General features: G+C 42.5%; 1 protein-coding gene and 1 long non-coding RNA gene across 3 annotated transcripts; one reads left to right on the top strand and one right to left on the bottom strand.

The window, feature by feature from the left end:
- Window positions 1-2,539: 2,539 nt before the first annotated feature.
- LOC308474040 lies at window positions 2,540-8,874 on the bottom strand. The gene is made up of 2 exons (XR_013984473.1): window positions 8,724-8,874; window positions 2,540-4,000 (listed from the first exon to the last, which is right to left on the bottom strand). It is a non-coding gene; the product is annotated as an uncharacterized lncRNA (long non-coding RNA).
- A 258-nt stretch (window positions 8,875-9,132) lies between these two features.
- On the top strand, window positions 9,133-27,453 carry MEMO1 (mediator of cell motility 1). Of its 2 annotated transcripts, none has more exons than XM_080997796.1 (9): window positions 9,133-9,591; window positions 15,980-16,061; window positions 16,825-16,893; window positions 17,663-17,775; window positions 22,227-22,338; window positions 23,630-23,772; window positions 25,015-25,091; window positions 26,356-26,460; window positions 26,806-27,453. In XM_080997796.1, the coding sequence occupies exons 1-9, from the start codon at window positions 9,531-9,533 to the stop codon at window positions 26,935-26,937; spliced, it is 894 nt and encodes a 297-aa protein (XP_080853922.1). In that variant the 5' UTR covers window positions 9,133-9,530; the 3' UTR covers window positions 26,938-27,453. The 2 variants fall into 2 exon arrangements, with proteins under 2 accessions (XP_080853922.1, XP_080853923.1); XM_080997797.1 differs by lacking the exon at window positions 9,133-9,591 and adding an exon at window positions 15,343-15,462.
- The last annotated feature ends 345 nt before the right edge of the window (window positions 27,454-27,798 follow it).

Raw genomic sequence — 27,798 nt, 5'->3', positions numbered from 1 at the left:
TTTCTTTAGCCTTTTCTTGAGTTATGTCAGTGGCATGGGGAGATAACACCACTGCTGTGTCAGCAAAATCGACACTGTAGCCTATACATGCACAGCCTTAGAAGAAAGGGGAAAGTATACAACACAGCGAAAATAAAAAGTTTTTTTGCCAGTGGGAGGGGCCAGGAGGTACAACCAAGGGCAGACACAAGCTGATGACAGCAGCCTTGGGCGGCTTGAGGTTGAAAGCAGGAGCCAGACTCAACTTTTCTTATGCAGTCACATCAGAGACAAAACCCGGTTCACCATACCTGGTTCACCAGATTAGGAGTCCACTGCTCTTAACCACTACACCACACTGACTCTCATTGCTTCCTTTCTCATTCCTTCCTTCCCACCCCCACCCCCTGCAACCAACTGATTGTCATCAGCAGAACCTTCTGACTTGTGCAGTTTGAGAGGCCTCCCCTTCACAGTCCAAAGAATGAGCAGAGGGTCGACTGTCCCATAGCCCATCAAGCTCCCTACTATTTCCCCAAGTCCTATCCTGTGGCTAGCTAAGCTAGACTATACCAGTATAGAGGAAAGGGAAACCTAGAAATGAAGATAAAAAGGTAAAGGTACCCCTGCCCGTACGGGCCAGTCTTGACAGACTCTAGGGTTGTTCGCTCATCTCGCCCTAGAGGCCGGGAGCCAGCGCTGTCCGCAGACACTTCCGGGTCACGTGGCCAGCGTGACGAAGCTGCTCTGGCGAACCGGACCAGAGCAGCACACGGAAACGCCGTTTACCTTCCCGCTATAAAGCAGTACCTATTTATCTACTTGCACTTAAGGGTGCTTTCAAACTGCTAGGTGGGCAGGAGCTGAGACCGAACGACGGGAGCTCACCCCGCCGCGGGGATTCGAACTGCCGACCATGCGATCGGCAAATCCTAGGCGCTGAGGTTTTGCCCACAGCGCCACCCGCGTCCCCTAGAAATGAAGATACAACATGGCAAATGACAAAGCTATTGTTATAAAGGACCTAAGGCGGAGTTGGCATCAGATTTTTATGGTTTACCTTGTTCTCAAACCACACTAGTAGTGTACAGCCCATTAAATAGTTTTTTTTATTAAAACAAACAAACCAGTGCATCAGTTACCAGGTCCAAAGAACAATTGTCTGGTGGATGGACAATTTAACTTAAATGGGAACAGTAATGATTTCAAGCTGAAGAGTAAAGATTGCAGCACAAAAACAAATATAGTAATAACTACATATTAAAAGAGAGTGCAGGCTTCATTGCCTAGATGGCAGTGGACACGAGCCATATTCATTTACTTGGGTATTCATAGGCCACTTCTCAGGGTTAACCGGGGTGGGTCATGAGATAAAAGCTCATTATAACAAATTACAAAATAACAACCAAAATATTAAAATGTTACAATGACAGCTGCAATTAAAACATGATAGTTGACAGTAAAAATACAACATTAGTGTAAATACAAAAACCAAGCAGCAAAGAATAAATAATTAAATGCAGCAGTTAAATGCAGAGTGTTAAAATGTCAGTTTTGAGGAAAGCGTTTTCAAAGTCTGCTTAAAAATCACTGACATAGGGAATAAATGCACCCATTTAGGGCGGAAGTTCCATAATCAGGAGACCAGCACTGCTCAGTAAGAAGCATTTGACTACGCTGATCTAACTTATGATATAATTAAGTAAAAGTATTGCTAAATATAAACTTTTGGATTTTTTTTGTCCGATGAATTAAAAAAACTCCATTATATTTAAATAAATCTGATTGTTACATGTCCCCTTTGTTACATGTTCCTTTGGTGATACATGTCCCCTTTGGTGATACTGGAGGAGATGACAGAGAACTCTCATTAAAAAAAAATCTCTGCTCATTTTTAAAGGTTATTTTTTTATTTAAAAAATAATTTATAACAATAACACACTGTAATCAAAATAGCCTCAGTACTCTTATCTTTAAACTCCACTGATAAATAAACTATTAGTTGATAAGCTTGTACCCCTGAAAGATAACACAGCCTTTTGGAGAATAGTGTTACCCATGTTCTCTGCAAATATTTGGTTTATTATTTTAGCCATAACGTTTCATACTTTTCAGTATTATGTAGCCTCCCATATGCTGAACTTTTCTAGCATCTGTTATCATTTTACTGTAAAACTCTGCTTGTTCCTTTCTCGTGTTTCTCCAGCAGCTAAACTGTTTTCTAATACAGATATTTATTTTTATGCTTCAGTATGTTCAGCCCTTGTTTCTAATTAAGCTACTGGGTACTGCAGGCAAAGCAGCAGCCAGGAGAGGGACCCCTTGAGAAAAAGATTAAGGCCATTTTACACAAATGATGCTGAACTAGGGTTGAAAGATTACTGATGTTTATTTCTGTCCAAACTGTAAAACCCATATATATATATATATATATATATATATATATATTTTTTTTAAAAGCCTCACTGTTGTGCCATGCTATTTATTTTATTTAAAAGTTCATACACACATACATACTCAGACTTATATATTACTTAATATTTCAAAAAACACCAAACAGTACACAGATATACCACTTTTAATGCAAAATAAAGCAGCTTACAGGGTTAAAAGCAGTAACACCTAACACTGTATGTTATGGATCAGCTGTTTTAAGCAGCTGATTTGGGGTGTTTCAAAAGAGAAGGAAACGGGGGGACCTGAAGCATGAATGGTTGTGTAGAAGAATCACAACAGATCCGGCTTGTCCTGCAAGCCACACCTGCTGAAATCCGGTCTTCTGAACATCTATTAAAAGTGAAGGAGCCCTATCCTCTCTTTTAATTGGCCGCCTTACTCTGTACCTTTTCAGTGAGTGCTTTCCTCTTATCACTCTGTCACCTGAACTGGTTTGTAAGGATCTGTGACTAAGGGGCAGGTTGGGTCTACAGCCAAGAAGTCTGCTTTCAGTGTCAGATGTCTTTCACAGGCAACTTAGATGAGCAGAAGCACTTTCCAGGCAAAGCCATCATTGGATACAACCTGTATAGATTTAACATAGCACCATATAGTCAAAGAATTATTATTTTTTTAGTTTGCTACCTCAAGGAGGCATCATCTAAAAATAGACACAAGAATCAGCAGAAAGGGAGGAAGATGGGGGCAGAGTTGAGCCTTAGGAGATTACGATTACTTAGATTTTAGAGTCATAGAGTTGGAAGGGACCCTGAGGATAATCTAGTCCAACCCCCTGCAATGCAGGAATATGCAGCTGCCCCATACAGGGATCAAACCTGCCACTGTGGTGTTATCAGCACCACACTCTAACCAAATGAGCAATCCAGGTACTTCACTTCTGTGTACTTCAGTTTAGATAGAGGAATATTTGAAGCAAGAATACATGGAAGTATCCTGGCCAAGTGCATAGTTCATTTTTCTCTCTCCGGTGTAAGTACAGAAACTCCCTAATCTCAGAAGGAAGGATTTCCAGGTAGTGTAAATCTAGACTAACTTGAGTAATAACACTTCTTTTTCCATAAATGAAGCAAGCAGTACAATGAAATGGCTTCCATCTTTCTTTAGTTCTGGAATTTACCATTGTATTCCATGCAGTGGCGCCGGCTCCTAGGGGCTGAAGCACTGTGGGATCCCGATTTTTTTTTTTTAAGGAGCCGGGCCCCCTCAATGTTCAGAGGCGCACCCCCCCACGACGTCAGTGCATCAGGACATTGTGCACAGGCCCCCTCAATCCTCTGGTGAAGGTGGCGCCTCTGATCTCATGAAACACCAAGACTAGATGGTGGTACATCATCTGTGGCACATGTTGAATTTGACCTGAATTGTTGAATTCGACCTGAAAAGCACTTTGCAGAGAAGTTTCCAAACAATTCAGAGGCCATGCGCTTTTGAGATCAAACTGGAATTTCAAAGACCAATCTTCTTAACATCCCTGCCAATCTTTAGTTCAGCTGCCAGGCACCATCAGCATTCCAACCATTCAGCTGTCATTCATGTCAACGTATCTTAGTATATGATGTGTCACCTGTTATCCAGGAAGGACAGATGGAAGAAAAAATAAATCAAAGTTGTACATTGCAAAAGGGCTTGTTAGGTAGGTCTTCTGCAGGAAACATGAAGCCGTAAAACAAACTACATTTCTGACTGTCATGGAAACAAGAAACTTGAGCAACTCTGAAAGGGGTTTGCTTTTCTAACACAACAAAGCACAGCTCTGTTTCTGCTGTGGTTAACAATGCTAGGATGTACAATAAATTCTTGCAACACCTGATAGAAGCAATAAAGCAGAGTGTTTGAGGACCCTAGTTTGTTCCTGGTCCTTGAAAATGTGTGTGTGTGTGCATGTGCTGGGGAACCATCCTTTGCATTTTGTTCTCAGTAGGCCTGCCAGCTTTCACTCTGATGTCTCAAGTCTTCAAGGCATAGTGCAATCTGTTTTGCATTTTTGAAAATGCAGCAAATCCTCTAAGCCCAGCAGTGCTGATCCAAGATGCCGCGCTACCTGAAGCAAAGCCAAAAGGCACCCCAACCTCGCTAGGGCTAATGCTTGACAAAATCTTCCTGCATAATTCAGGTACTGATTCCTGCTGTCACCTATCCTCCTCCTGCCCATGCCACCAGAAGCGAGTCAATTTAGCCTGCTACATAGCCGAAGCAGCCAAGGGCCCTAGCAGGACAGCACTACCAGGTGTAGTTTTCTATAGACGAGAACTCTGGAGTTTTGTGATGTGTAACAAAAAGGGAAATGCCACCAAGAGAAGAGTGACCCTTTAATCATCACAACCACCTGCATTATCTCTTTAGCTCTGAAGCAGAAGGCACTTCTGAGCTATGGGGTTTCTTGAGAGCAGGGAAGGAACATCCTTCAAATCTGCCTGTCCTCTGGAGCCAGAATCAATCAAGTAATTCCCAGTACCTTTTCACAAATCTCTGGTCTGGACCCAAGCTAGTTAAAACACTCTGGTGAGATGATCCTAAGTTTGCAAAGCACTTAGTATTTATTAAGGAGTCAAAGTGAGAAAGAAATAGTAGGTTGCAGCAAAGCAAAATATCAGCAGTCTGATATAACTAATTCTTACACTTGATATAGAGCCTAAAATCACTTTCAGTAACTCTCATATGAACATGAAGCATCTTTTGGCAAGCTAAGGCTGAGCTTTTCCAGGCCAAATGAAGATGGAGATAAAAGCATGTTCAAAACAAGCTTTTTTATGTTGTTCCAGAGGTAGCAGGACTGACATGGGGGAAAACAAGTGGTCGAATAAGGTACAGTACTGGAATTTTCATGTTCCTCACTTATATAGCAATAGTGATACTTAATACACTATTTAGTTTGGAGGATAACTTGTTTATCAACCACTTATCCTGATTTGCTTGCATAAAGTTGACACAGATGTTATATTATGCCTGCTCTTTATCTTCATTCTAATCTGTTTCTGGGGAGAGTGCAACAATGTGCATTCACCCTAATTTCATCCTGATGAGTTTTCACAGAGGTTTTATAGGTCTACCTGTCAATCTGTCATTATTTTTAGTGCATTTCCCAATAACTCTCCTTTTTAAAAGTGGATTTGTTGTACAGAGTGCTTTAATCCAGAGTGATTTAGTTGCACAAACCTAAATTTCCAGTACACAATTAAATCCCTCTTGCAAAACAGTGACATTCTGCAGGCAACCCCAATCGAATCCCATCGAAAAATTGGCCAAGCAATTCCAGTGACAAAGAATGTGATTCTCATAACAACTGCTTGCGCCTTCAATTTCTCAGGGAGTTTTAGCAACCCTTAACTGGCATAAGTGAAAATTGCTGTTTGTAGCAGTCTGCCTTTGTGACCTTCCCTACTTCCAATTCACAGGCCCCTAATGATATTTTTTAATTGAAAGCATGTTTTGCAGAGGGGGTGGGGTGGGAAAGAGAATGTTTATAGTGTAACAGGATTCTGAATTTTTGTGTGTGCGTGCATGTGCTTGCACACACCATGTATTTCCATGGTGAATAATAAATCTGCAAAATAAGTGTGTGGGAAATGGAGTCATAGCATTGAACTCAAAGCAGCATGTTCCAATAGAACCACAAAACTACAAGTCAGAAAAAGCTATTAATACCGATAAATAATAGGTTGAGCACAACACTTTAAAAACCAGTTCTTCTTCAGATTTTTGCTGAACTGCCCAAACCTGAATTTTTGCTGAATCGCAAACAATCAATCCATCTTCTATTATCATGTCTGATTATCCTAAACATTTCAACAACAATCAACACAGGAGCAAATGTGTGGTGATAAAGGGTCTCTCCATTAAATAAAAGGGATTGCATTAATTATCGGTTTTCTTGAAAGGATAACCAGTTTGGTGACTAATGCTCCCAGCATGAGGTATTTATATATTGGATTGTTTGGGGATTTAGGTTCAATGCCATGACTACTAGCACCAGGGACATATAATTATGTCACAAAGCAATTCAGAATCTAGTTTGAACAGTTACTGGCGAAAGATTTGACTAATCTATATAGCACATCTCAAATGTTCAGATTGTTTCATGCGTAGTATTTTTGTAATCCCAAGAGCCCTGCAAGGTAGGCCAGTATTATTATTCCCCTATGCTGGTTGTGTGGAGGGCCCAATCAAGATACAGTTCTGGGTTCAGAAAATCCTGTTGGTACTCCAGATGTTCCTCCATTTGCTAAAACATTCTTGCATGTAAACAGAGAATAAGCAATACCTAAAGGCATCACTACACAGGACACTTGATATGCTGATTTCACATACTCAGTCCTCACAGTGCCTCCCCCCCAATAACAAGTTGCCTAAAATTAATAGAGTTGTATGTAATCTAGCTGGATCCTATGCATGGCACACTTACAAATAAATTACACTAAGCTCAACATAACTTATTTATATTCTGCATTTAGGCAGTTGGTTCTTCAGAGTTGTTCAGGCATACATAACAATAAAATCAACACGAAACTCAGAATATTTCCAGTCAAAAAGGAGGGAACCAACAATTAAAAGCAGCAGGTTAAATTGCTTAACAGTGTGATCATGTGCATGTAAACTCAGACGCCTCGCTGAGTTCAATGGGCCTTTCAGGTATAGAATTGCAGCCTAGGGCTCAAAACTTTAAAAGTCTGGAGAACAAAAAGCTCTTGCTCCCAAACAAGTCTGCACAGCATTGCTACCTTAAACTGAACACTCCAGTCCATTCATTTAAAATGTGCATTGCTTGTTGCTTACTCCACCTTAAGCCTTTGGGTAAGCCACAAAGGTTTCTGGATCTGAACCAGTGTTTCCACTATTTCCTGACTAACATTAACCTAAAGTTTAGTAACACAGTGTTTAGGTTTTTAAATTTTAAAGGATATTCAACCCTGAATTGTGCTACTAGATTATTTCATGGTTATCCAAATCCAGCCACATTTGCTACTTCCTATGAATTACAATATCAGCCTATTTGCTGCCTGGTACTAGTTGCTCATATTGGGTTACTACATCCAACATTAAAAAAAAATCAAGGGTATTGTGGAGCTGCGGGTGCATGTTTGTACTTGCACAGACCAAGCTTTGATAGATGGGATATTCCTGAGTAAAGCACAGACTCCCTCCCCTTTGGCTTTGTTGCTCAGCTTTTCCTCTGCTGACTTCCAGGGCTCTGCCTCCTTTTCACTCCCTCTCTCCAATCTAATGACGTTCGTCATGTTCACTCCCCCTCCCCAGTTCAGTCTTATTAGCTATTTTGGAAGAAGAGGCCTTTGAGGGTTGCTGGTGTCTCCATGGCAGCAGTCCAATAATATACCAGATGACAAATTGGGTGGGTGAAGAGCTGAAGTGGATTAAGTGGCTGCCTTTGTATAACCCACCATGATCCAGTTTCATCTCCCTCAAAGTGAACCTAAGCATGCAACTATAAAAACGGTGTGCATTTTACACTTCAGTCCTCCTGTCACTGGATTATTCAACTCTTAAGCATTTGTTTACATGCTTGCAGGACTGCAATTTTGGAACTTGTTAGTACTCTGTCACACAGCCGCTCCTGAGCTCAAAACTCACACTGCTTTCTGAAATGATTTCACTGACTTGGCCACAATTCCTTCCTGCCTTTTTGTCATGGATGCAAGATAAAGTTTGTGGTTCCAGCCCTCCATTTTAGAAAGCTGTCCCTATGGCAAATTTGATTAGGGCCAGCCCAGTCCATTTTGTCATTCTGAGCTGCTTCAAAGCATAATGCCTTGCAGTGTTGCAGAATACACTAGGTTGCTCTTGGATTTCAAAGAGCTGCTTCATTTGGGAGGAAAAGACCTGAGCCAGAGGGACCTTTGGTCTTAAAATACTGTAATAAAGTGAAGCCTTTTATGTTCTGAACAGTGGAGGCTGTGGCTGCCATCCTACTGATGATTCGTTAAGTATCTCAGGCATGCAGTGTGCTCTATTTTAATCCACACCATACAATTAAAGCACATCTTAAGCACATGGCTTCTCCCCAAAGAATCCTGGGAACTGTTATTTACAGAATTGCAGAGCTACCATTCCCAGCACCCTTAACGAACTACAGTTTCCAGGAATTTTTGGGGAGGGAGTCGTGTGCTTTCAATGTAGAAGGTGGATGTGATCACGCACTACTTCTTCCACCCTGAACCCTGCCTCCATATTAAGGAATAGTGGAAAGAGAACGGATCGGAATAGAAGCGGAGGCTGAAAGAGCAACCACATTACTTCCGGCGCCCAACGGCACTTCTCGTTTCAACTCTTACGTAGAGCCCATTCCGCGACGGGGAGGGGGGGGTCACAGGGGCCTCTCTCGCGGCTGTCAGGACCAGCAGCCGGGCGGCTCCACACGCCCCTCCGACGCCCCGCTCCCCGCCCGGAGGCCCTTTCAGCAGCCAACCTTCCCCCTCTAATCTTCCCTTCACCTCAGAGACACAGCCCCGCCAATCAGCGAAGGCCAGAAGCCATTGCCACGGCAACTCCACTCGGCCAATCTTAAACGGTCCCTCCCACGCCCCCCGCTTCCTCCAATAGAGAGGGCGCTTTTCGGACCGCCGCCCAATGGGAAGGCGCGGCTGCGCCCGTCGAGGGAATAGGCAAAGAGCGACCCAATCGCCGAAGGGCTTTTGCTTCCCTTGGCCCAATGGGGAGCCGCGCTGGTGTAGTCCTTCTGCCACAGGAGCCGAGTTAGGCCAAACCCGGCGGCTGCCGCCTGCTCTGTGGGTTTCGCCCGGGCGGCGGTCGCTGCCTTGGCCTTTGTCCCTCTCGGGCTCTCCTCTCCGCCGCCGCCTCCTCCGCCTCCCCCACCCGGGCCAGGCCAGGAGGAGCCTCCGGCAGAGCCCGCAGCCCTCCCGCTCCTCGTGCTCGCCGCTTCCCCAGCCTCGTCGCCGGCCCTACTCGCCGTGCCTCCGGCAGCGCCGCCCCCCCTCGCGGGGGCTTGGGCTCTGCTGGGGGAGGAGGCGGAGGAGGAGGGGGATTAGCACCGCGGCCGCCGCGGCCGGACTCTTCCCCAGGCCCCCCTGCCTCCCTTCACCCCCGCCTCCCCCAACACCATAGGCGGCTCAGGCACCAAGATGTCCAACCGAGTGCTCTGCCGGGAGGCCAGCCACGCCGGCAGCTGGTACACGGCCTCAGGTACGCGCTGGGGCGGCGGGGGTTTCCGGGGCCTGTGGGGGCGAGGGGCTAGGCTGCTCCGTCGGGCGGCGGGATTGCTCTCCATGAGCTCGCTTTGCCCATTTATTATACGCGGGGGATCGGTGTCTAAACGACCGAGGCGAATAAAGCCCTTGGAGATTTTTAATCCCGACTAATTGACCGCCCGGCGCCGCTACGATGCGGTTTCTCGGTCGTTGCAAAGGTGGGCCGAACTCAACCTCTTACCGGGAATGCGAGGCTTTTTTTTAATTACCCGAAAGTGGGGGGATAATGGGTGCCCCACGGACGCATATCCGTGATCAATCCTGGAGTGTTCACTCCAGGGTGCGAGGAATCTCGTGGCCACTTAAAGGCAAATTGATTTACGGGCTCGCAACCTTTTTGTGGCCCAGAATCTGCCAGATCGGATGCAGCGATCTGGTGAAGCGGCCTGTAACCCTCGAAAGCTGTCACACAATGAGGTTGCAGCCCTGTTCATACTTACCTGGGAGTAAGCCCCGTTGAGGGGTTCAGTAGGACTGACCTGTGATGAGTAGGCATCCTTAGGATCGCCCTGTAATTCTGTGAATCTCTACGGTGCCGTGAGACTCATTTGTGTGTGCGTGTGTAATTGGCGTTAAAAAGACATGGGGCGAAGGAAGGGAGCGTTTTGCAACACACACACATGGCGCTGAATTGAAGGGAGGTTGGGATGGCAGCAGGCGACGATCGCGGCGCGGAATCCGGCGTTGATTGTGTCGGGAAGAAGGCTTCCCCCTCTCCTTCGCCCCGGCAGGTGGGCCATTGACTGAATCAGCACTTTCCGCCGGGCATTTCGAAGCCCTTTCTAGAACCTCCGGTTGCCTTTGCCCTCCATAAGCTGCCGTGGTTGAATTCCCGGCCAAGCTCCAGAAGGGTGGGGAGATCGGCGCCTGGAGAAAAGAGATTCCCAGAGATCGCCCCGGGGATTGTAAGGAAACTGTACTGGTTCCTATTCCCTTTATTATACCCTGAGGAAACAGCGCATTTCGGGAGAGGCGAGTGTGAAAAAGAAGCCAAGAGAAGAATCCCCTGGTAGTTCGGTGTCGAGTTAAAGGAACCGACAAAGATCTGAAGTGTGTGAATGAAAAGGGGTCATTTAGGGTAATACGGGGGAGGGGAAAGAAATGGATTATGGGAACGCAGCAGTTGTCTCTGAATCGAGCTAGTAGGCATTTTGTCAAGTCCGGCATCTTGTACTGCCTAGTGTACTGTTTTTTCCCTTTTAAAAAATAACCATTACAATTTATTAAACCCCCAGAGAATGAGGCATTACTCTTAAGAAGAACAAAGGACTTAACGACTGTATGTTTATAGGGAAGTCTTTGTGTTTCCCCATACCTGCGTTTTTAAAGTGAACAGGCACAGAAGATATGAGGGAGATAATGCTTTTAATTGGTGTTTCTGGATTTCTGATACCATTTAAAAAGAGCAAATAGGACCAGTGGTGTTGTCAGTCTTTGCCCCCTTTTCTTTCTTCTGGCCCTCCTGAGGAAATGCTGCACACAGAACTGCCCTCTGCAGGATGAAAGGCGTACATGTTCCAGAATGAGTTTTCTTCCTATATGCATTGTATGCAGCAACCAGATATTTCATTTGGCCTTACAAAGAAACAAAAGAACCTTCAGGACTGAAACAAAACAAACACTTACTTTCTCTGGCTTGATGGTTTGTAGTCTTACCTGGAAAATGTGATGTGGAGAGAGAAGGTAGCAGCAGGTTTGACAAGCATATGTACATTGCAGCTGGCTACTTGCGACTTGCTAGCTGCATGTCTGCTTGTTAGCAACCGTAGTAGGTATCTTAACCTTTAGAAGTCACTCCTAATTGCTTGTCATAAGAAAGATTGTTTCCAACTGGAAGTGTAGGTTTAGGGATGCAGTACATGCCATGAATGTGCACCTACTTTGGAGGAAGCCTGAATCCAGAACTGAAGCAAGGTGCTTCTGAATGCTTTGGGATTTGTTATGAGGCAAAGCAGGTCTCCCCCAAAGCAGCTCAAAACAAGTCTGACTGCTCCTTGCAGTCAGACAAAAACATGCTCTTCTCCCAGACCTTTGGCTAATGAAACAAGGTATGACCCTTTAAACTGGGGGTATTGTTTTTGTTTCTTACTATGTTATGTATTTTTGTGTTTTGATATTGTAAACAACCCTGTGATCCTCAGATGAGGGGCAGCATATAAATTTAATAAATCAATAAATACAGTGTGGATGGAGGAACAAGGGCGTCATGCAAGCGGATGATGCTATGCTCTTCCTAACTTTGACAGGTTGAAATCAGGGTGCGGAGGTTATTGCTGCAGGAGATAAAGTGCCAATTCACAACTTCTAGCAGGTGTAGCAATGGATTTAAAACTGGTTGGTAATACACATGCAGTGTCCAAGCTTGCTGGATGCATTGCTGAATAAACACATTTTCTGCTCTTGGGAGCTGGCAACAAGACAAAGAAGACTGAACCGGCTGGCTAGACAGGTTTCCTGGGGTCTCTTGCTTACTCTACAGAAAAACCTAATGTGAGCTTAGCAGTTACAAGAGAAACTTGTATATGCCAGGCCATTTTGCTGCAGCAAATACCTAACTGCCAAACCACAAAGTGATGTGCAAACACAAATTTCATTTAAAGAAGAAAGAGTCCTGTGGCTCTTAAAGACTACCATATTTATTATGGCACAAGATTTCATGGAAAAGAGCCCATGTCATCAAATGCACAAAGTGTTATTCTTACTTGGTGTATGTATGTGTGGAAAAATATGTAAAAGGATGTGTCAGAAGGCCATGAAATACAAGTCAGTCTTTGACAGCTCTGTAAAACTTATATGTATGCAAGATAAGCACCTTGACCATTCTCAACAAGTTGCCAACGGTTGTTGCATCACAAAGGGATATGTCAAGCAACGATGATGAAGGGTGAAAATTTTTACAGTGCTTTATTTTTCTATGGATATTTTTCCTGTTTGATAAGTTCATTAGTAACTGAATAGATGCCAGTTGCAGATAGAGTTTAGGCAAGCTTGGCAGTTTCAAAGTTTTTAGCTTTGTATGCTAAATACAAGTAAAATAGAAATGCTAAATTCGATCACTCTGGGGATCAGAAAATTTCTGGATGCAAATTACCCTGTGATGAGGAGGAAAGAAGGAAAGCCAACCCACTCCAAATTATATTTTATTTACAAGGCAAACAAATTCAGAAAAAAACAGTATGTCAGGACAGTTTTGTATCCTGTTTTTATCATGGATGCAAGTGAGAGCTACCACCGCAAACTTACTGCACCTCGGGCCGGGCATGGTGGGCCAGAGGGTGGGGGAGCGCGTGCCCATACGCGTGCACACATGCTATTTCCGGTGCTCCTCCGACCCGGAAGTGGGCAGCCATGCAGTGCCGGTAAGAGCGGGCAGCGGGGGTCGCCACAGACCGGATAAACGAGTCCCTCGGGCCTTATCCGGTCCACGGGCTTTAGTTTGGGGACTATGATCCAACCAAAGAAATAGTGAATAATATGTATTCCAGAGGCTGTTAATGCTTCTGTTGTTCAACTGAAATGTATCTTAAATAAGCTGCAATCCTACATCCATTTCCTAGTGAGTAAATACCATTGAATACAGCTGGTCATGCATCTGAGTAAACATGCATTGAATTGTGTTCTTTGTATGTTTTTACCACCATAACATATACTGTGGCATGTGTTTTCATAGGCAGCTGTGTACTCTTATTAGATATCTGCACCTACAAAAGGTTGTGTCATGGAAAAATTCGTTATTGGAAGATATGATGTTACACTCTTGCATTCAAGTGGTGTTCAAAAGTATATCTATAAAAATGAAAGATAACTTACGAAAGCAACTTTGGTCCATTGTAGACCAATGGATCTTCATATACTGTTTTATTTTACCAATGGAAGCATCAAGCTTTTCCATATAGGTGTTTTTGTTTTCTATTTGCGGATTTTTGAACTTTAGCAATTTATATAGTTCAGGTTACTGGGTGTTTGTAGTCCATTAAGGGGCATTCCATGCTAAATGAACAAACGAAATGATTTTTTTAAAAAAGAAAGGGGAAAAAAGAAAATGCACTGTGAACATTAAAGTACTTTCCACACAAGCTGATTTTGGATGAGATGTTGTGTTTTTCAGAAATTCAGCAGCCTCCCAAGTTTTACATGCTAGGTGAACTAATTACTAGTAGGTGAATGGAAGTAACCAAAGCAATTGCTGGATTTACTTGCATAGAGGAGATAATGTCCCCCCCCCCCCAAAAAAAAAAAACCATGAAAAGCCTGCAATGATTGGACATCGTATATAGTTGTATTTTTGTTAATTTGGCAAGTGACGCTCTACCTTTGAAAAAGAGATCCTGAGCTTCAAAATGAACTCTTAACTACTGTTGAAGGTTTACATTTTATGCTGTAGCAGAAAGAAAGAGCACACATTTACAGGCAATGTGACCTTGAGCAAATTTTTGGAGAACTGTGGCCCTGCCTCCAATGATAGATTCTTCCCTCCCACCCCCAAAAAGAAAACCCCCTGTAGATTATTTCAGCATGTATAATAATTTACTTGTTCACGTGGTTGAAATTTTGCTGTTTATCACATTTTGTTGATTCAGTATGGACTGCTTCAGTGGATTCCGTTAAAACATTTCCTTTTAAATTTAAAAACAGAGGCCTATTTGGGTTCTAATTCAAATCCAGTTATTCCAGGGAGACACAAAGATTAACATTTCCTCATTTTAATTAATTTTCCTCAGAAATTGTGAAGATGTGTCTACAGGAACACTCCATCGTTTTTGCTACAAGCCCTGGTTGCTGTGATGAGCCTGTTTATCAGGATGTGAGGGCTGCAGGTGGTGAAATGGTTTAATAGTAGGCACCGCCCAACTCCCTGCAGCCCCTCCATCTTGTGTTGTCTCACAGGCAGCCTTGATGCAGCGCATCTTCTTGCATCAAATGTTTTATGGGAGGTAGCTGCCTGTCACAGCTATACAGGGAGGGGGGAAAGTCACTGTGTGGCAACTGTTCATCCACTAGCCAGGTCTAGGTTTTATGATAGCGTAAAAAAAGCGGAGCTGCAGACTAGAAATGAGAACTACCAAATCAAATGGATGCTCACATACATGGTGTGGAGAGCTGCTACTTAAAAGACTTGCGGCACATGCCCAGAACACAATTTTGCATCTAATAATTTATATCTAGAGATGCAAATTTAGGCCAACTTTTAAAGGAGGAAGAACAAACTGTAGCTCCTGCTGTCAAGGCCCTGCTCTGAACTATGGGATGTCAATTGGGTTTTCTGAACTGGATGTGCCAAAGTAAAATCCCACCCAAACTATTGCATGGGTTGGAAACCTTGACTCTGCAGGCTAGATCTTTATCAGGATTTTGTCTTTCAGACCAAGTTTGACAGATGGTTGCCCATCTGCCATTTACCTGATGCAACAATGGCATCAGGTGATTAGGTGCTTTCAGTTCTAGAATCATCTCAGTTCCATGCCAATACCTATGTAAATGTTCAAACTACAGTGGATCATTAAACAATACAGCTTCCATGAATTCACATATTTACCCTTCCTTGTTAATATTCAATGATGCCTTGGAGCCAGGCACTTCTTACCACACTCCTCTTTAGCTTTTAAAAATTATCCTTATTGTGTAGTTTGTTTAAGCATGTATTTATAGAACTTCCAAGTGGTGTGTTAATGAAGCAATCCTCTTCTGAATTCGTTTTTGGCAGCAGTAGCTCTTGGCGCAACTAGATGCAGCGCTGAGAGGGGATGTTGCAGAGATATTGGAAAGGGTCACCCTTGAATGCAGTTTTTCCTTTGGGTTGAAATAGGTCAGTTGCTAATGTGAGTTTAATACAAAGTAACAATCAAGCTGGCGGCTGTTTGTCAATAGACCGGTTAATGTCTAAGTGTTTTTCAAATTCTTCAAAATGTTATTAGGTATATTTCCTGTCATGACTCCCTGTGAAATATCAAACATTATTGATTAAAAATGAATTTAGCAAGGTATCATCTTTGAAGCCACCCGGAAGCATTAAAATGACACTGTTCACATACTGAATAGAACTAGTGGTGTATTGTTCTCTGGCTTCCTCCTGTGGTTTGTTTGGAAAGAGAGAAACCATGCACATTGGTTCACATCTAATGCTAAACCAGTGATATGGTTGTTTCCTCCCATCGTGGCAAAGGGAGGAGCAGGACAGACATGATTTGAACAGCATGCACCAGAATGCTACTTGTGCACAGTTATAGCTATGGTTTGCCGCTATGGGCCATTTTGCTTATTCTAAGGATGGCTCTTTGGTTCTCCTGTGGTTGTTGTTTTTAAAGCCTTATCTCTTTTTCTAGGACCTCAGCTGAGTGCACAACTAGAAGGTTGGCTTTCTCAAGTACAATCTACAAAGAGGCCTGCTAGAGCTATTATTGCACCGTAAGTTGTTTCTTTATTTTCACATGTAGACCATTTTAAAAGAACTGTTACAAATTGTCACACTCCAATATTTGCAGCAAAAAGTGGTGCTTTTGGAGTGAGAGAAATAGGCCAGTTCATGTCTGTCACTTTGGTTAGCTGCCCTGATACAGGTGATTCTTTTGTGTCATTTTCAGAGTCTGATTTCCTCGTCCTATTTTGTTTTGATTATTTCTATCAACTATCCTAATTCAGAGGGAGGAGAGTGCTTTATCTTGCATTCCCCTTACTCTGAATGTGTGGACTTTTTCCTTCGCTTGAGTCCCTAGCACCAGAGGAGAGAACACTTCTTGTGTTCATGAAAGGTAGTGTGCTATTTCATTTCAGCATTGTTTGTAATTGCTCAGAAGACTACTACTCATATATTTCAATCTTAAACATGGTTTTGCTTTAAGAAGTAGAATGCTCATAGCTTCAAATTACAGCCGTCTCTTATCACAATTTTAGGTCATAGGAGTATTCATGCAAGACACTGCTGTGTCTTGCAAAGATAACCTTGATAAGGGTATATACATATCTGCTGTCTGAGAGTCACGTAAGTAAGCTGAGTTGCTTGTTGATTGTCAGTGTACCAACTGGGCATGCTGCTTATATCTGCTGTTGCATTTTTCAAGAGCCAGTTGAATATATGCTGCTTGTCAACTCCATAACATCAGCAAGCTCCCCTATATGGACCAGCAATATGCTGACTGTTAATCTTGTACAACGTGTCTGTTTTTTGCAGGCATGCAGGCTATACTTACTGTGGGTCGTGTGCAGCTCATGCGTACAAACAAGTGGATCCTTCAGTCACGTAAGTCACTTTAGAAGATTCTTAGAGTGTGTACAACAGAACTTGATTTGCATACATGCTGACTTTAAGACAGAAGTCATTTTAGGTAGTGGCAAAGAGGGATACCTGTACCGTAGTGGCTGACACATAATGGAGATAACTTGCTGTTTTGTCCCAATCCTTGGGGCAAATTGAACAATGCCTCTGAGAGACAGTATACTTCATAGAATGAATGGATAAATGTTGTGTGAAGTTCTAGTGTCAATGCCCCCTTTTCTTGACCCTACCCACCCAATACTTGTGTTAGCTTTGGCATTGTGGTTGCCATCAGGATGCCAAATTGCTTTGGCTCCAGATTGCACCAATGAGCACACGTATGTGAAGACATTTCTATATAGGGTGGAGACAGTTTGGACCACAGCACTATTTTTCGGGTTGTATTTAAAATTGCCTGGAACTGTATGCAATCAGGACCATACAGTCCTCATTTTCTGAAATTAGATGCTACATGATGTAGCATCTCACTTGCCACGCTACAGTGATAACATAAAAAAGAGCTGTAATAAAGGCATCCAACTGGGAGCCTTGTCTTTTTCCTTCAAGTAGAAAACCCTTTGGTTGGACACAACTGTAATGGGATGTAACCAGGGAGCAGGAGGCATGTCCATGTGTGCTGGAGTGCAAACGTTGATAGTGGAACCATTCACCCGTCTTTAGCTAGTCATGGAATCCATTGTTTTTCTGTTGAGTAGACAGTCGCTAATATTACATCTTTTCTGTTCACCCTCAGACGGAGAATCTTCATCCTTGGGCCTTCCCACCACGTGCCCCTCTCCCGGTGTGCACTTTCCAGTGTGGATATATATAGAACCCCACTATATGATCTGCGAATTGATCAAAAGGGTAATTGCATATAAAATACACAACCACTGCAGTACACAAGCAAAACTAATTCTTAGAAAACTATTAATCCATTGTGACTTTTCCTTTTATTTGACTTACCTCTAAATATTCTCATAAAATAAAAATAGGGTATGGCACGAGAAGTAAATCTAACATGGGTTATTATTTAAGGAAGAGCACTGTTTAGAATTCATGTAATAAAGGAGTTCATTGAAATAATTCAGTCTGTTTTGTTGGACTGTCACCAGCTTTCCTGCAAACCCAGCTGTTTTATTTGCACTCTGTGGCCTTAGCTTTGTATCTGGGAGAAGGCATTCATTTGTTTGTTTTCTTCATGTTTTGATTTTTTAAACGTTTGGTTGGTTTGTATCTTAAAACCTTGGGAACTAACAGGACTAACAGAATAGTGTCTTATGAATGAACCAAATGGACACTTGTCCAAGGATTCCTGTGGCAGCCATAGTTCTGCCTTTGTGCAGTTAAACTACTGAACACTTTCAGGAGCCTAGAATCTTATTTTCCTCCCTAGTAGAACAAAGTCTGTTGGGATTTTGCCTGCTTACAGTAACCACTTGTCCTTCATTGACAAAGTTGATGCAGTACACTAAACTATATAAAGCAACTGCTTGTAACTACAATAAATATTGGGAGATAAGTGAGGTGGGTTGTTGTTTAGTCGTTTAGTCGTGTCCGACTCTTCGTGACCCCATGGACCAGAGCACGCCAGGCACTCCTGTTTTCCATTGCCTCCCGCAGTTTGGTCAGACTCATGTTTGTAGCTTCGAAAACACTGTCCAACCATCTCGTTCTCTGTCGTCCCCTTCTACTTGTGCCCTCAATCTTTCCCAACATCAGGGTCTTTTCCAGGGAGTCTTCTCTTCTCATGAGGTGGCCAAAGTATTGGAGCCTCAGCTTGATGATCTGTCCTTCCAATGAGCACTCAGGGCTAATTTCCTTAAGAATGGATGCGTTTGATCTTCTTGCAGTCCATGGGACTCTCAAGAGTTTCCTCCAGCTCCATAATTCAAAAGCATCAATTCTTCGGCGATCAGCCTTCTTTATGGTCCAGCTTTCACTTCCATACATCACTACTGGGAACACCATGGCTTTCACTATACGGACCTTTGTTGGCAAGGTGATGTCTCTGCTTTTTAAGATGCTGTCTAGGTTTGCCATCGCCTTTCTCCCAAGGAGCAGGCATCTTTTAATTTCGTGGCTGCTGTCACCATCTGCAGTGATCATGGAGCCCAAGAAGGTAAAATCTCTCACTGCCTCCATTTCTTCCCCTTCTGTTTGCCAGGAGGTGATGGGTCCAGTGGCCGTGATCTTCGTTTTTTTGATGTTGAGCTTCAGACCATATTTTGCGCTCTCCTCTTTCACCCTCATTAAAAGGTTCTTTAATTCCTCCTCACTTTCTGCCATCAAGGTTGTGTCATCTGCATATCTGAGGTTGTTGATATTTCTTCCGGCAATCTTAATTCCGGCTTGGGATTCATCCAGCCCAGCCTTTCACATGATGAATTCTGCATATAAGTTAAATAAGCAGGGAGACAATATACAGCCTTGCCGTACTCCTTTCCCAATTTTGAACCAATCAGTTGTTCCATATCCAGTTCTAACTGTAGCTTCTTGTCCCACATAGAGATTTCTCAGGAAACAGATGAGGTGATCAGGGACTCCCATTTCTTTAAGAACTTCCCATAGTTTGCTGTGGTCGACACAGTCAAAGGCTTTTGCATAGTCAATGAAGCAGAAGTAGATGTCTTTCTGGAACTCTCTAGCTTTCTCCATAATCCAACGCATGTTTGCAATTTGGTCTCTGGTTCCTCTGCCCCTTCGAAATCCAGCTTGCACTTCTGGGAGTTCTCGGTCCACATACTGCTTAAGCCTGCCTTGTAGAATTTTAAGCATAACCTTGCTAGCGTGTGAAATGAGTGCAATTGTGTGGTAGTTGGAGCATTCTTTGGCACTGCCCTTCTTTGGGATTGGGATGTAGACTGATCTTCTCCAATCCTCTGGCCACTGCTGAGTTTTCCAAATTTGCTGGCATATTGAGTGTAGCACCTTAGCAGCATCATCATTTAAAATTTTAAATAGTTCAGCTGGAATGTCATCACTTCCACTGGCCTTGTTATTCGAAGTGCTTTCTAAGGCCCATTTGACTTCACTCTCCAGGATGTCTGGCTCAAGGTCAGCAACCACACTACCTGGGGTATACGAGACATCCATATCTTTCTGGTATAATTCCTCTGTGTATTCTTGCCACCTCTTCTTGATGTCTTCTGCTTCTGTTAGGTCCTTTCCACTTTTGTCTTTTATTATGGTAATCTTTGTACGAAATGTTCCTTTCATATCTCCAATTTTCTTGAACAGATCTCTGGTTTTTCCCATTCTATTGTTTTCCTCTATTTCTTTGCATTGCTCGTTTAAGAAGGCCTTCTTGTCTCTCCTTGCTATTTTTTGGAAATCTGCATTCAATTTCCTGTATCTTTCACTATCTCCCTCACATTTTGCTTGCCTTCTCTCCCCTGCTATTTGTAAGGCCTCGTTGGACAGCCGCTTTGCTTTCTTGCATTTCCTTTTCATTGGGATGGTTTTAGTTGCTGCCTCCTGTATAATGTTATGAGCCTCCATCCATAGTTCTTCAGGCACTCTGTCCACCAAATCTAAATCCTTAAACCTGTTCCTCACTTCCACTGTGTATTCATAAGGGATTTGACTTAGATTGTATCTTACCGGCCCAGTGGTTTTTCCTACTTTTTTCAGTTTAAGCTTGAATTTTGCTATAAGAAGCTGATGATCTGAGCCACAGTCAGCTCCAGGTCTTGTTTTTGCTGACTGTATAGAGCTTCTCCATCTTTGGCTGCAGAGAATATAATCAATCTGATTTCGATGCTGCCCGTCTGGTGATGTCCATGTGTAGAGTCGTCTCTTGTGTTGTTGGAAAAGAGTGTTTGTGATGACCAGCTTGTTCTCTTGGCAGAACTCTATTAGCCTTTGCCCTGCTTCGTTTTGAACTCCAAGGCCAAACTTGCCAGTTGTTCCTTTTATCTCTTGACTCCCTACTTTAGCATTCCAATCCCCTATAATGAGAAGAACATCCTTCTTTGGTGTCATTTCTATAAGGTGTTGTAAGTCTTCATAGAATTGGTCAATTTCAGTTTCTTCAGCACCAGTGGTTGGTGCATAAACTTGGATTACTGTGATGTTAAAAGGTGTGCCTTGGATTCGTAGCGAGATCATTCTATCATTCTTTAGATTGCATCCCATTACAGCTTTCGCCACTCTTTTGTTGACTATGAGGGCCACTCCATTTCTTTTACGGGATTCTTGCCCACAGTAGTAGATATGATGGTCATCCGAACTGAATTTGCCCATTTCCGTCCATTTTAGTTCACTGATGCCCAGGATGTCAATATTTATTCTTGCCATCTCATTTTTGACCACATCCAACTTACCAAGGTTCATGGTTCTTACATTCCAGGTTCCTATGCAATATTTTTCTTTACAGCATTGGACTTTCCTTTCGCTTCCAGGCATTTCCGCAACTGAGCGTCCTTTCGGCTTTGGCCCAGCCGCTTCATCAGCTCTGAATCTACTTGTACTTGTCCTCCGCTCTTCCTCAGTAGCATGTTGGACGCCTTCCGACCTGAGGGGCTCATCTTCCAGCGTCATAACTTTTATATGCCTGTTGTCTTTGTCCATGGAGTTTTCTTGGCAGGGATACTGGAGTGGCTTGCCGGTTCCTGCTCCAGGTGGATCACGTTTGGTCAAAACTCTCCACTATGACCTGTCCATCTTGGGTGGCCCTGCACGGCATAGCTCATAGCTTCTCTGAGTTATTCAAGCCCCTTCGCCACGGCAAGGCAGTGGTCCATGAAGGGGTTACAGAATAAAATTTAGCTCTAATTTCAGTTGTGATCGTCTTTATATCTTGCATCAGAGGGGAGGCACCATTGGCTCTACAGATGTTGGACCCCAACAGCACCGCCAAGGCTGATGAGAGCTGTAGTCCAACAACATCTGGAGGAACACAGGATCTTTGTCTTGCATAAAAGAGACTGACATGCCAGTAACTTAGTAGGAGAGTTTCTGTGTTAAAATACTTTAGCTGAGTTAACAGAAGGATTGGGCGGGAGAGAGCTTTTCTGAGCACATGAAAACATTTGTAGGCACCTACAATCATTGTTTTCTACAAACAGATATTCCCCAATAGGTTATTTTTGATTCTGCCTCTATCCAGTGGTTACTGGTAATCTTAATACATAAACTGACTGCTTTCCCATACAGCCTGAAGGCAAAGGTTTTAACTTGGCACTTTATATCACAGTACTTGGTTGAGGAGATACACTTCATCCTAGTTTGAGTATAACCAGAAAGTTGATAAAGCAGAAAGACAGCTTCTCATTCAGTATTTTTTTAGTCAGACTAATATATTCAAAACTTCTCAGTTTATGCAGAATTATGGAAGACTGGAATGTTTGAGCGCATGTCTCTGCAAACAGATGAAGATGAACACAGTATTGAAATGCATTTGCCTTATACTGCTAAAGCCATGGAAAGGTACATTTACTTTTTAAGAAGCTGCACCATATGTAGAATGTACATATTGAATCCCTGCTTTTAATAAAGCTATGTATGGGTTTCTCCCATACTCCACTAATGTAGAATACAGTATGCTGGAATCCTCAAGTGTCTTAAGCTCATTAAAACGAGTAAGAGAACTGTAGGCTGTAACTTTTAGACACACAGATAATTTCTTAGAGTAGAAATCAGTAGGGGTTGGGTAGAGTTCAGGCGGTCAGGGCTTTTATCTCAACTTAGTACATCTGTTATTATATGTTCCTTCCATCCTTCCTTATGTGACTCTCCCACTTTGCGCAGCTTGTTCCAATTATAGGAGACCCAAATCCTACAAAACGGCAGCATCTTTCCATAAAGAAATCACCTGTAAACGTTTAAGAAATGTATATACCACTCTTTATCAAATAGCTTCAGGTCAGTTTAAAACATGGTAACATAATTTAAAATCCAAACAAAACAGTTATATGAATACAATTTATAATAGTAGATAATACATATAAGCAATACAGTGTCAAATTAATTACAAAGGTTCACTCAGCAATAAACTCTACAACTCAGCCACTTCAAAATACAAGTCTAAGCATAAGCTATTGACTACACATTTCAGTTGTGACTATAAAACATACCTATTTAACAAAACAGTGTTTGAAAAATCACTGCCCCTTTGGGCATGAGACAATGAAAAAAACACACAGCTTGTTTTCCTTATGAAGCTATCACTACCAGAGTACCTATTTCTGATTCTGAAATACAGAGAGAGTCTGGCTTGGTCATCTGAAACACACTGTGTTTCTTTACAGCAGGCTTCCTCAACCTTGACCCTCCACATGTTTTGAGACTACAATTCCCGTCATCCCTGACCACTGGTCCTGTTAGATAGGGTCATGGGAGTTGCAGGCCAAAAACATCTGGAGGGCCGAGGTTGAGGAAGCCTGCTTTACAGCAAGCTGTTTTTGTCAGGCTTAAGTGCTATTCAGAGTGTGCTGATGAGGTGCAAACTTTTAGAAAGTGCTAGTTAGATAAATATGGCAACAGATCAAAACGATTTTTAAAAAGAATTGTTTCCTTTTTTTAAAGAAATAAAGCTGAATCATGGATTCAGAATATGTGCCATGGGGTATGTTCAGTGCTTTTCACATGGGAGGCAGGCCTACAAGAAGTGGGGGAAAGTTGCATGTGGGAGAAGCACATTCAGGAGGGCGAGGGAAGCATTCAGCACTGATCTTGTCTTGACCCTCTACAATGCAAACTTATTTTTCTTTTCTTTAAGCCATAAGGATGAGTTTACCATTGTTCCTGTGTTGGTTGGAGCACTGAGTGAGACAAAAGAACAGGAATTTGGAAAACTCTTCAGCAAATATTTAGCAGATCCTTGTAATCTTTTTGTGGTTTCCTCTGACTTCTGTCATTGGGGTAAGTTGAGGCATGTGAATAGTTGTGAACTCCAGTTGCATACATTGGCAAATATACACAAAATACATGTATGTTACATTGAAATGCATTTTAGTTTGACAAACCTGTTAGAGTGAATTGAAGCTGAAGTTTGTTGGTTGCACCTTCATGGTGTGGCAGGGGTGACAAAAGACACAGTCGTAGTTAAGGCATGAGCTTGACTTTACACACACAGCCATATACACAGAGATAAGCACACATACACACAGTCTTCAGAGTTACATTTATTCTTAAAAGAGGAAATTCATATGACGCATTCTTTTGTGATGAAAAATGAGAACTCTTCCCATGGTTGAGTCAGGGGGGCAAGGATTCACCAGCAGTTTTAATAATTTGCATTCCAAACCAGTATCTGATCACTCTTTTTCACATTTGCTTCATTCTACTCAAATTAGAATTGCAGAGCCAGCAAAAGAAGGCAGCTGTGAACTAGTTTTTTCTGGCTTTTGTGTCATTTTAAAGTTTCCCAAGCTTTTACTGGAGGCATCTCTGTCACTTCTGCTATGGGGGCAAAGCAGGAAGAACATTTCTGACAAGTGGCAGTGTTCTTAAAGCACTGCAATTAAAAACAACAGCTCTTCTGGCATTTTGCAAATAAAGCAACATAAACCAAAATGATGTCTTTATATATTTTTAAACTATTGATACAAGTTTAAATTTACTTTAAAATAATAAATATTTAATGTATGACCCTACTATATTTCCTTAGTGCCAAATGTTGATAGAAATCATGTTTGCGTTATAAGGACACTTTAATCTGATTGGTTGCTGTCTTGTTGGGATTAGGTTTATTGCAATATAATGGAAAAGTTCAAAAAGTCATTTTTTACCTTAATAACCTGAGATACAAATGAGCCTTTAAGCACACTGTGATTTAACACCATGGCTTGTTTTAAAGCTGTTACCAGTGCTGGAAGAAAAGGGAAAGAATAGTTAATGAAAGAGTTGCTGGTTTGTGAGCTTATTCACACAAAGGGATGGGCATAAAGACTCTGTGCATGGGCAGAAGACATTATCATATATCATTAAACTGATGGCTGATCATCCAAATGCAGTCAGTATACCGAATGAGAGTATTTTAAAGATGCAGTACACCATAGATTTGTGCTGCCTGTTCAGATACCACTTTGTTTCATTTTAAAAAATCATAACCACATAATATATGTCTAGTTACTCATTTCTTCTTTAATTTGATTAATTAAGGTCAGCGGTTCAGATACAGTTACTATGATGAGTCTCAAGGAGAGATCTATAGGTCCATTGAAAACCTAGATAAAATGGTAAGTGTTAAATTTCATAATTTCTGTTGTCTGCTCATCCTGCGTTTTTTGAGGGCTCCTGGAGTTTTTCAGAGCTCCAAATAACACGTTCCCATTTCTGTTTCAGCACAAGGGATGCAAACTGTATCAAGACCATTTCATCTATCCCTAGTCTAGGAGGGAATCCGTAGCCGCAGTACATGTGGCCACCAACAACATTGGGAAATAGATGTCCAGGATCCCTGTGGAAGCTTTTCAGAAATGCTACTTGTTTCTTCCTTCATTGTTAAAATTCAGAATTTCCCAATGGTGTTGGATCATCAGTAGGTTCAGGTGGGGGGGGGGGGTGGAGCAGGGAGAACTTAGTAATTTTTCACAAGGCACAATTATGCTATAGAATTCATAGCTATCTTGCAGTGCAGTCATAACCATGTAAGTCCTAGTGAATTCAGGTAAGTGAGGAGCTGATTGCAGCCTTTTAAAAGGTCAACATCTGTTAGTGATGATAACCAAATGGTGTCACCATGTTCCGAGGCAGTTTTGCATCTAAATACTAGCTGCCGAATGGGATGGCTATTGTCTTCATGCCTGTCTTGTAGATGTTTCCATGGAGACATCTAGAAACAAGATTAGAGTAGATCAACCCTTGGTCTGATTCGGTGGGGCTCCTTGCATAAGAGCATGCTACCAGTTGTTCTAAGAGACAGTTGTAGACTCTAATGCAGGCATCCCCAACCTGTGGCCCTCCAGATGTTTTGGCCTACAATTCCTATGATCCCTAGCTAACAGGACCAGTGGTCAGGGATGATGGGAATTGTAGTCCAAAACATTGAGGGCCGAAGGTTGGGGATGCCAGCTCTAATGGGAGGAGGTATTGGGCCTAGGCCTTCCCAGTTTATCACAGAACTCTTTGGATTTGGAGCTAAAATTCAAGGGGAAAACTCTTGATCATGCTGGTCAGGGAGGAAAAGACCTAATGTGTTATGTAGAACTTCCACTTTACTGATAGCTTCTCAATTTGGTGTCGGTCCCCCCCGCAGGTGATGTGACAACCATATCACATTGAAGGGAAAGCTCTGTGTATTCATAATACACAGTAATACAATTATAACTGTCTTTTTTACAAAAAAAAGTTTGTAAAGCTTAGGTATTTCCCTACATGTTAAGACTTTCTCTGTTTGATATCTGTATTTCTTGGGTAACATGCTTGGCATGCTATAAATGTTGGTTATGAATAAATGCAGCTCTAAATTATAGCTGATCATAATATTGATATTCTCCTTAGGGTATGAGCATTATAGAGCAGCTTGACCCTGTGTCCTTTAGCAATTACTTGAAGAAATACCATAATACGATATGTGGAAGACATCCCATTGGGGTTTTACTAAATGTAAGTACTGTTTGTTAAGCAGAGTTCAAAAGCAGCAAATGCCATTATTAGAAAATATCATACACTCTCCTTGGTGACCAAACCTTCTGTGGTTTAGCTTTTGTCGTACTCAGCTGGGTGGTGTTCTTAGCAGAGTTTGGAGTGGAACTGAATTCTTGAGGGAAACCCTGAATTTCCAGTAGCATTTTCCCTTCAGTAATGTGGGGACTGAGCATTGATACCTACCAGTCCTCCCTTGCAAAGTTTGCAAGACTCCATTATGAATAAGGCACTGGAGTGCTGCCTCTCTTGGAATGTCAACTTTACTTCCAAAACAGCGAACCTTTTTGCTTTCCTTCCCCCTAGGCTATCACAGAGCTCCAGAAGAATGGAATGAACATGAGCTTCTCGTTTTTGAATTATGCCCAGTCAAGCCAGTGTCGAAACTGGCAAGACAGCTCAGTGAGTTACGCAGCAGGAGCGCTCATGGTCCACTGAACCTCTGACTACTCAGGGATGACACCTGCACACCCAGTGGGGTCCCAGCCTTGCCCTTACAAAGATGCAGTTCCTGGTCTTTGGGTATACTGAAACCTCAAACTAATAGAACTCTTCTTTTTCTAGTAGGTGTAGTCCTTCCTTAGTTACAACTCATTTTAAAATGCTTTCTTGTTTAGGACAAGGGAAGGAAGGCTGGTGTCAAAATGTTGTGACTTCTAAAAGCCAGTGGCTATAAAGGGATGGTGGCAGACGCTGGTCCCCTTGCAGGTACAACATGTAAAAGCATTTACCACATCCCAGATTTGCACTCTGCAGACCTGTGCACATGTACTCTGCTTTCAGAATAGTTTTGCAAGTTGTAAACAGACGAGGGTGGAAGCTTTTTAATAAAAAATGCATTTATAAAAGATCCTGTATCAGAATATAATAAAACTCCAGTATAGTCAATTACTACCCATGTTGTACAACAAATATCTTCTATTTTAGTTGCTAATAAAGGGCTGCACAAACCAACCTGGTGTGATGTGATTTGCTTTGAGTGGTTTCTTTTCTACAGGCAAGTTTTCTTTTCTCCTTGTTCCTCTCCAGAAATTCCCATGAGTGATTTCTTCAAAGCTGTCAGACCAAAGGCCCTATTCCTATTTGAGCTACCTTCCAGGAGCCTCAGGCCTGTGGTAGACAAGGTCAGAAGCAAAAGTGGGTAAAGGAAAATAAATACCATTTTGCACAGGGATTCTGTTCCTGGCCCTGGCACACTTCAGCAGAGCACATATAAGCGTGCCCTGTTATGCCCTCTTCTGGATCCATAAGGACCTGCATGTCGGCAATTGCACATCAATTGGAGGCACCTAAAATGGT

The sequence above is a fragment of the Podarcis pityusensis genome, assembly GCF_964106645.2.
Source record: "Podarcis pityusensis genome assembly, chromosome: 3".
In the NCBI taxonomy this organism is placed as follows: domain Eukaryota; kingdom Metazoa; phylum Chordata; class Lepidosauria; order Squamata; family Lacertidae; genus Podarcis; species Podarcis pityusensis.
This window is presented reverse-complemented; position numbering and strand designations above follow the sequence as displayed.

Bases quoted from the DNA above. Each gene is read 5' to 3' on its own strand.
- MEMO1 (XM_080997796.1), top strand. From the start codon at position 9,531: ATGTCCAACCGAGTGCTCTGCCGGGAGGCCAGCCACGCCGGCAGCTGG. The intron at 16,062-16,824 runs GTAAGTTGTTTC...TGTTTTTTGCAG, and splicing joins GCTAGAGCTATTATTGCACC to GCATGCAGGCTATACTTACT. The intron at 17,776-22,226 runs GTAATTGCATAT...AAAACTTCTCAG, and splicing joins TCTGCGAATTGATCAAAAGG to TTTATGCAGAATTATGGAAG.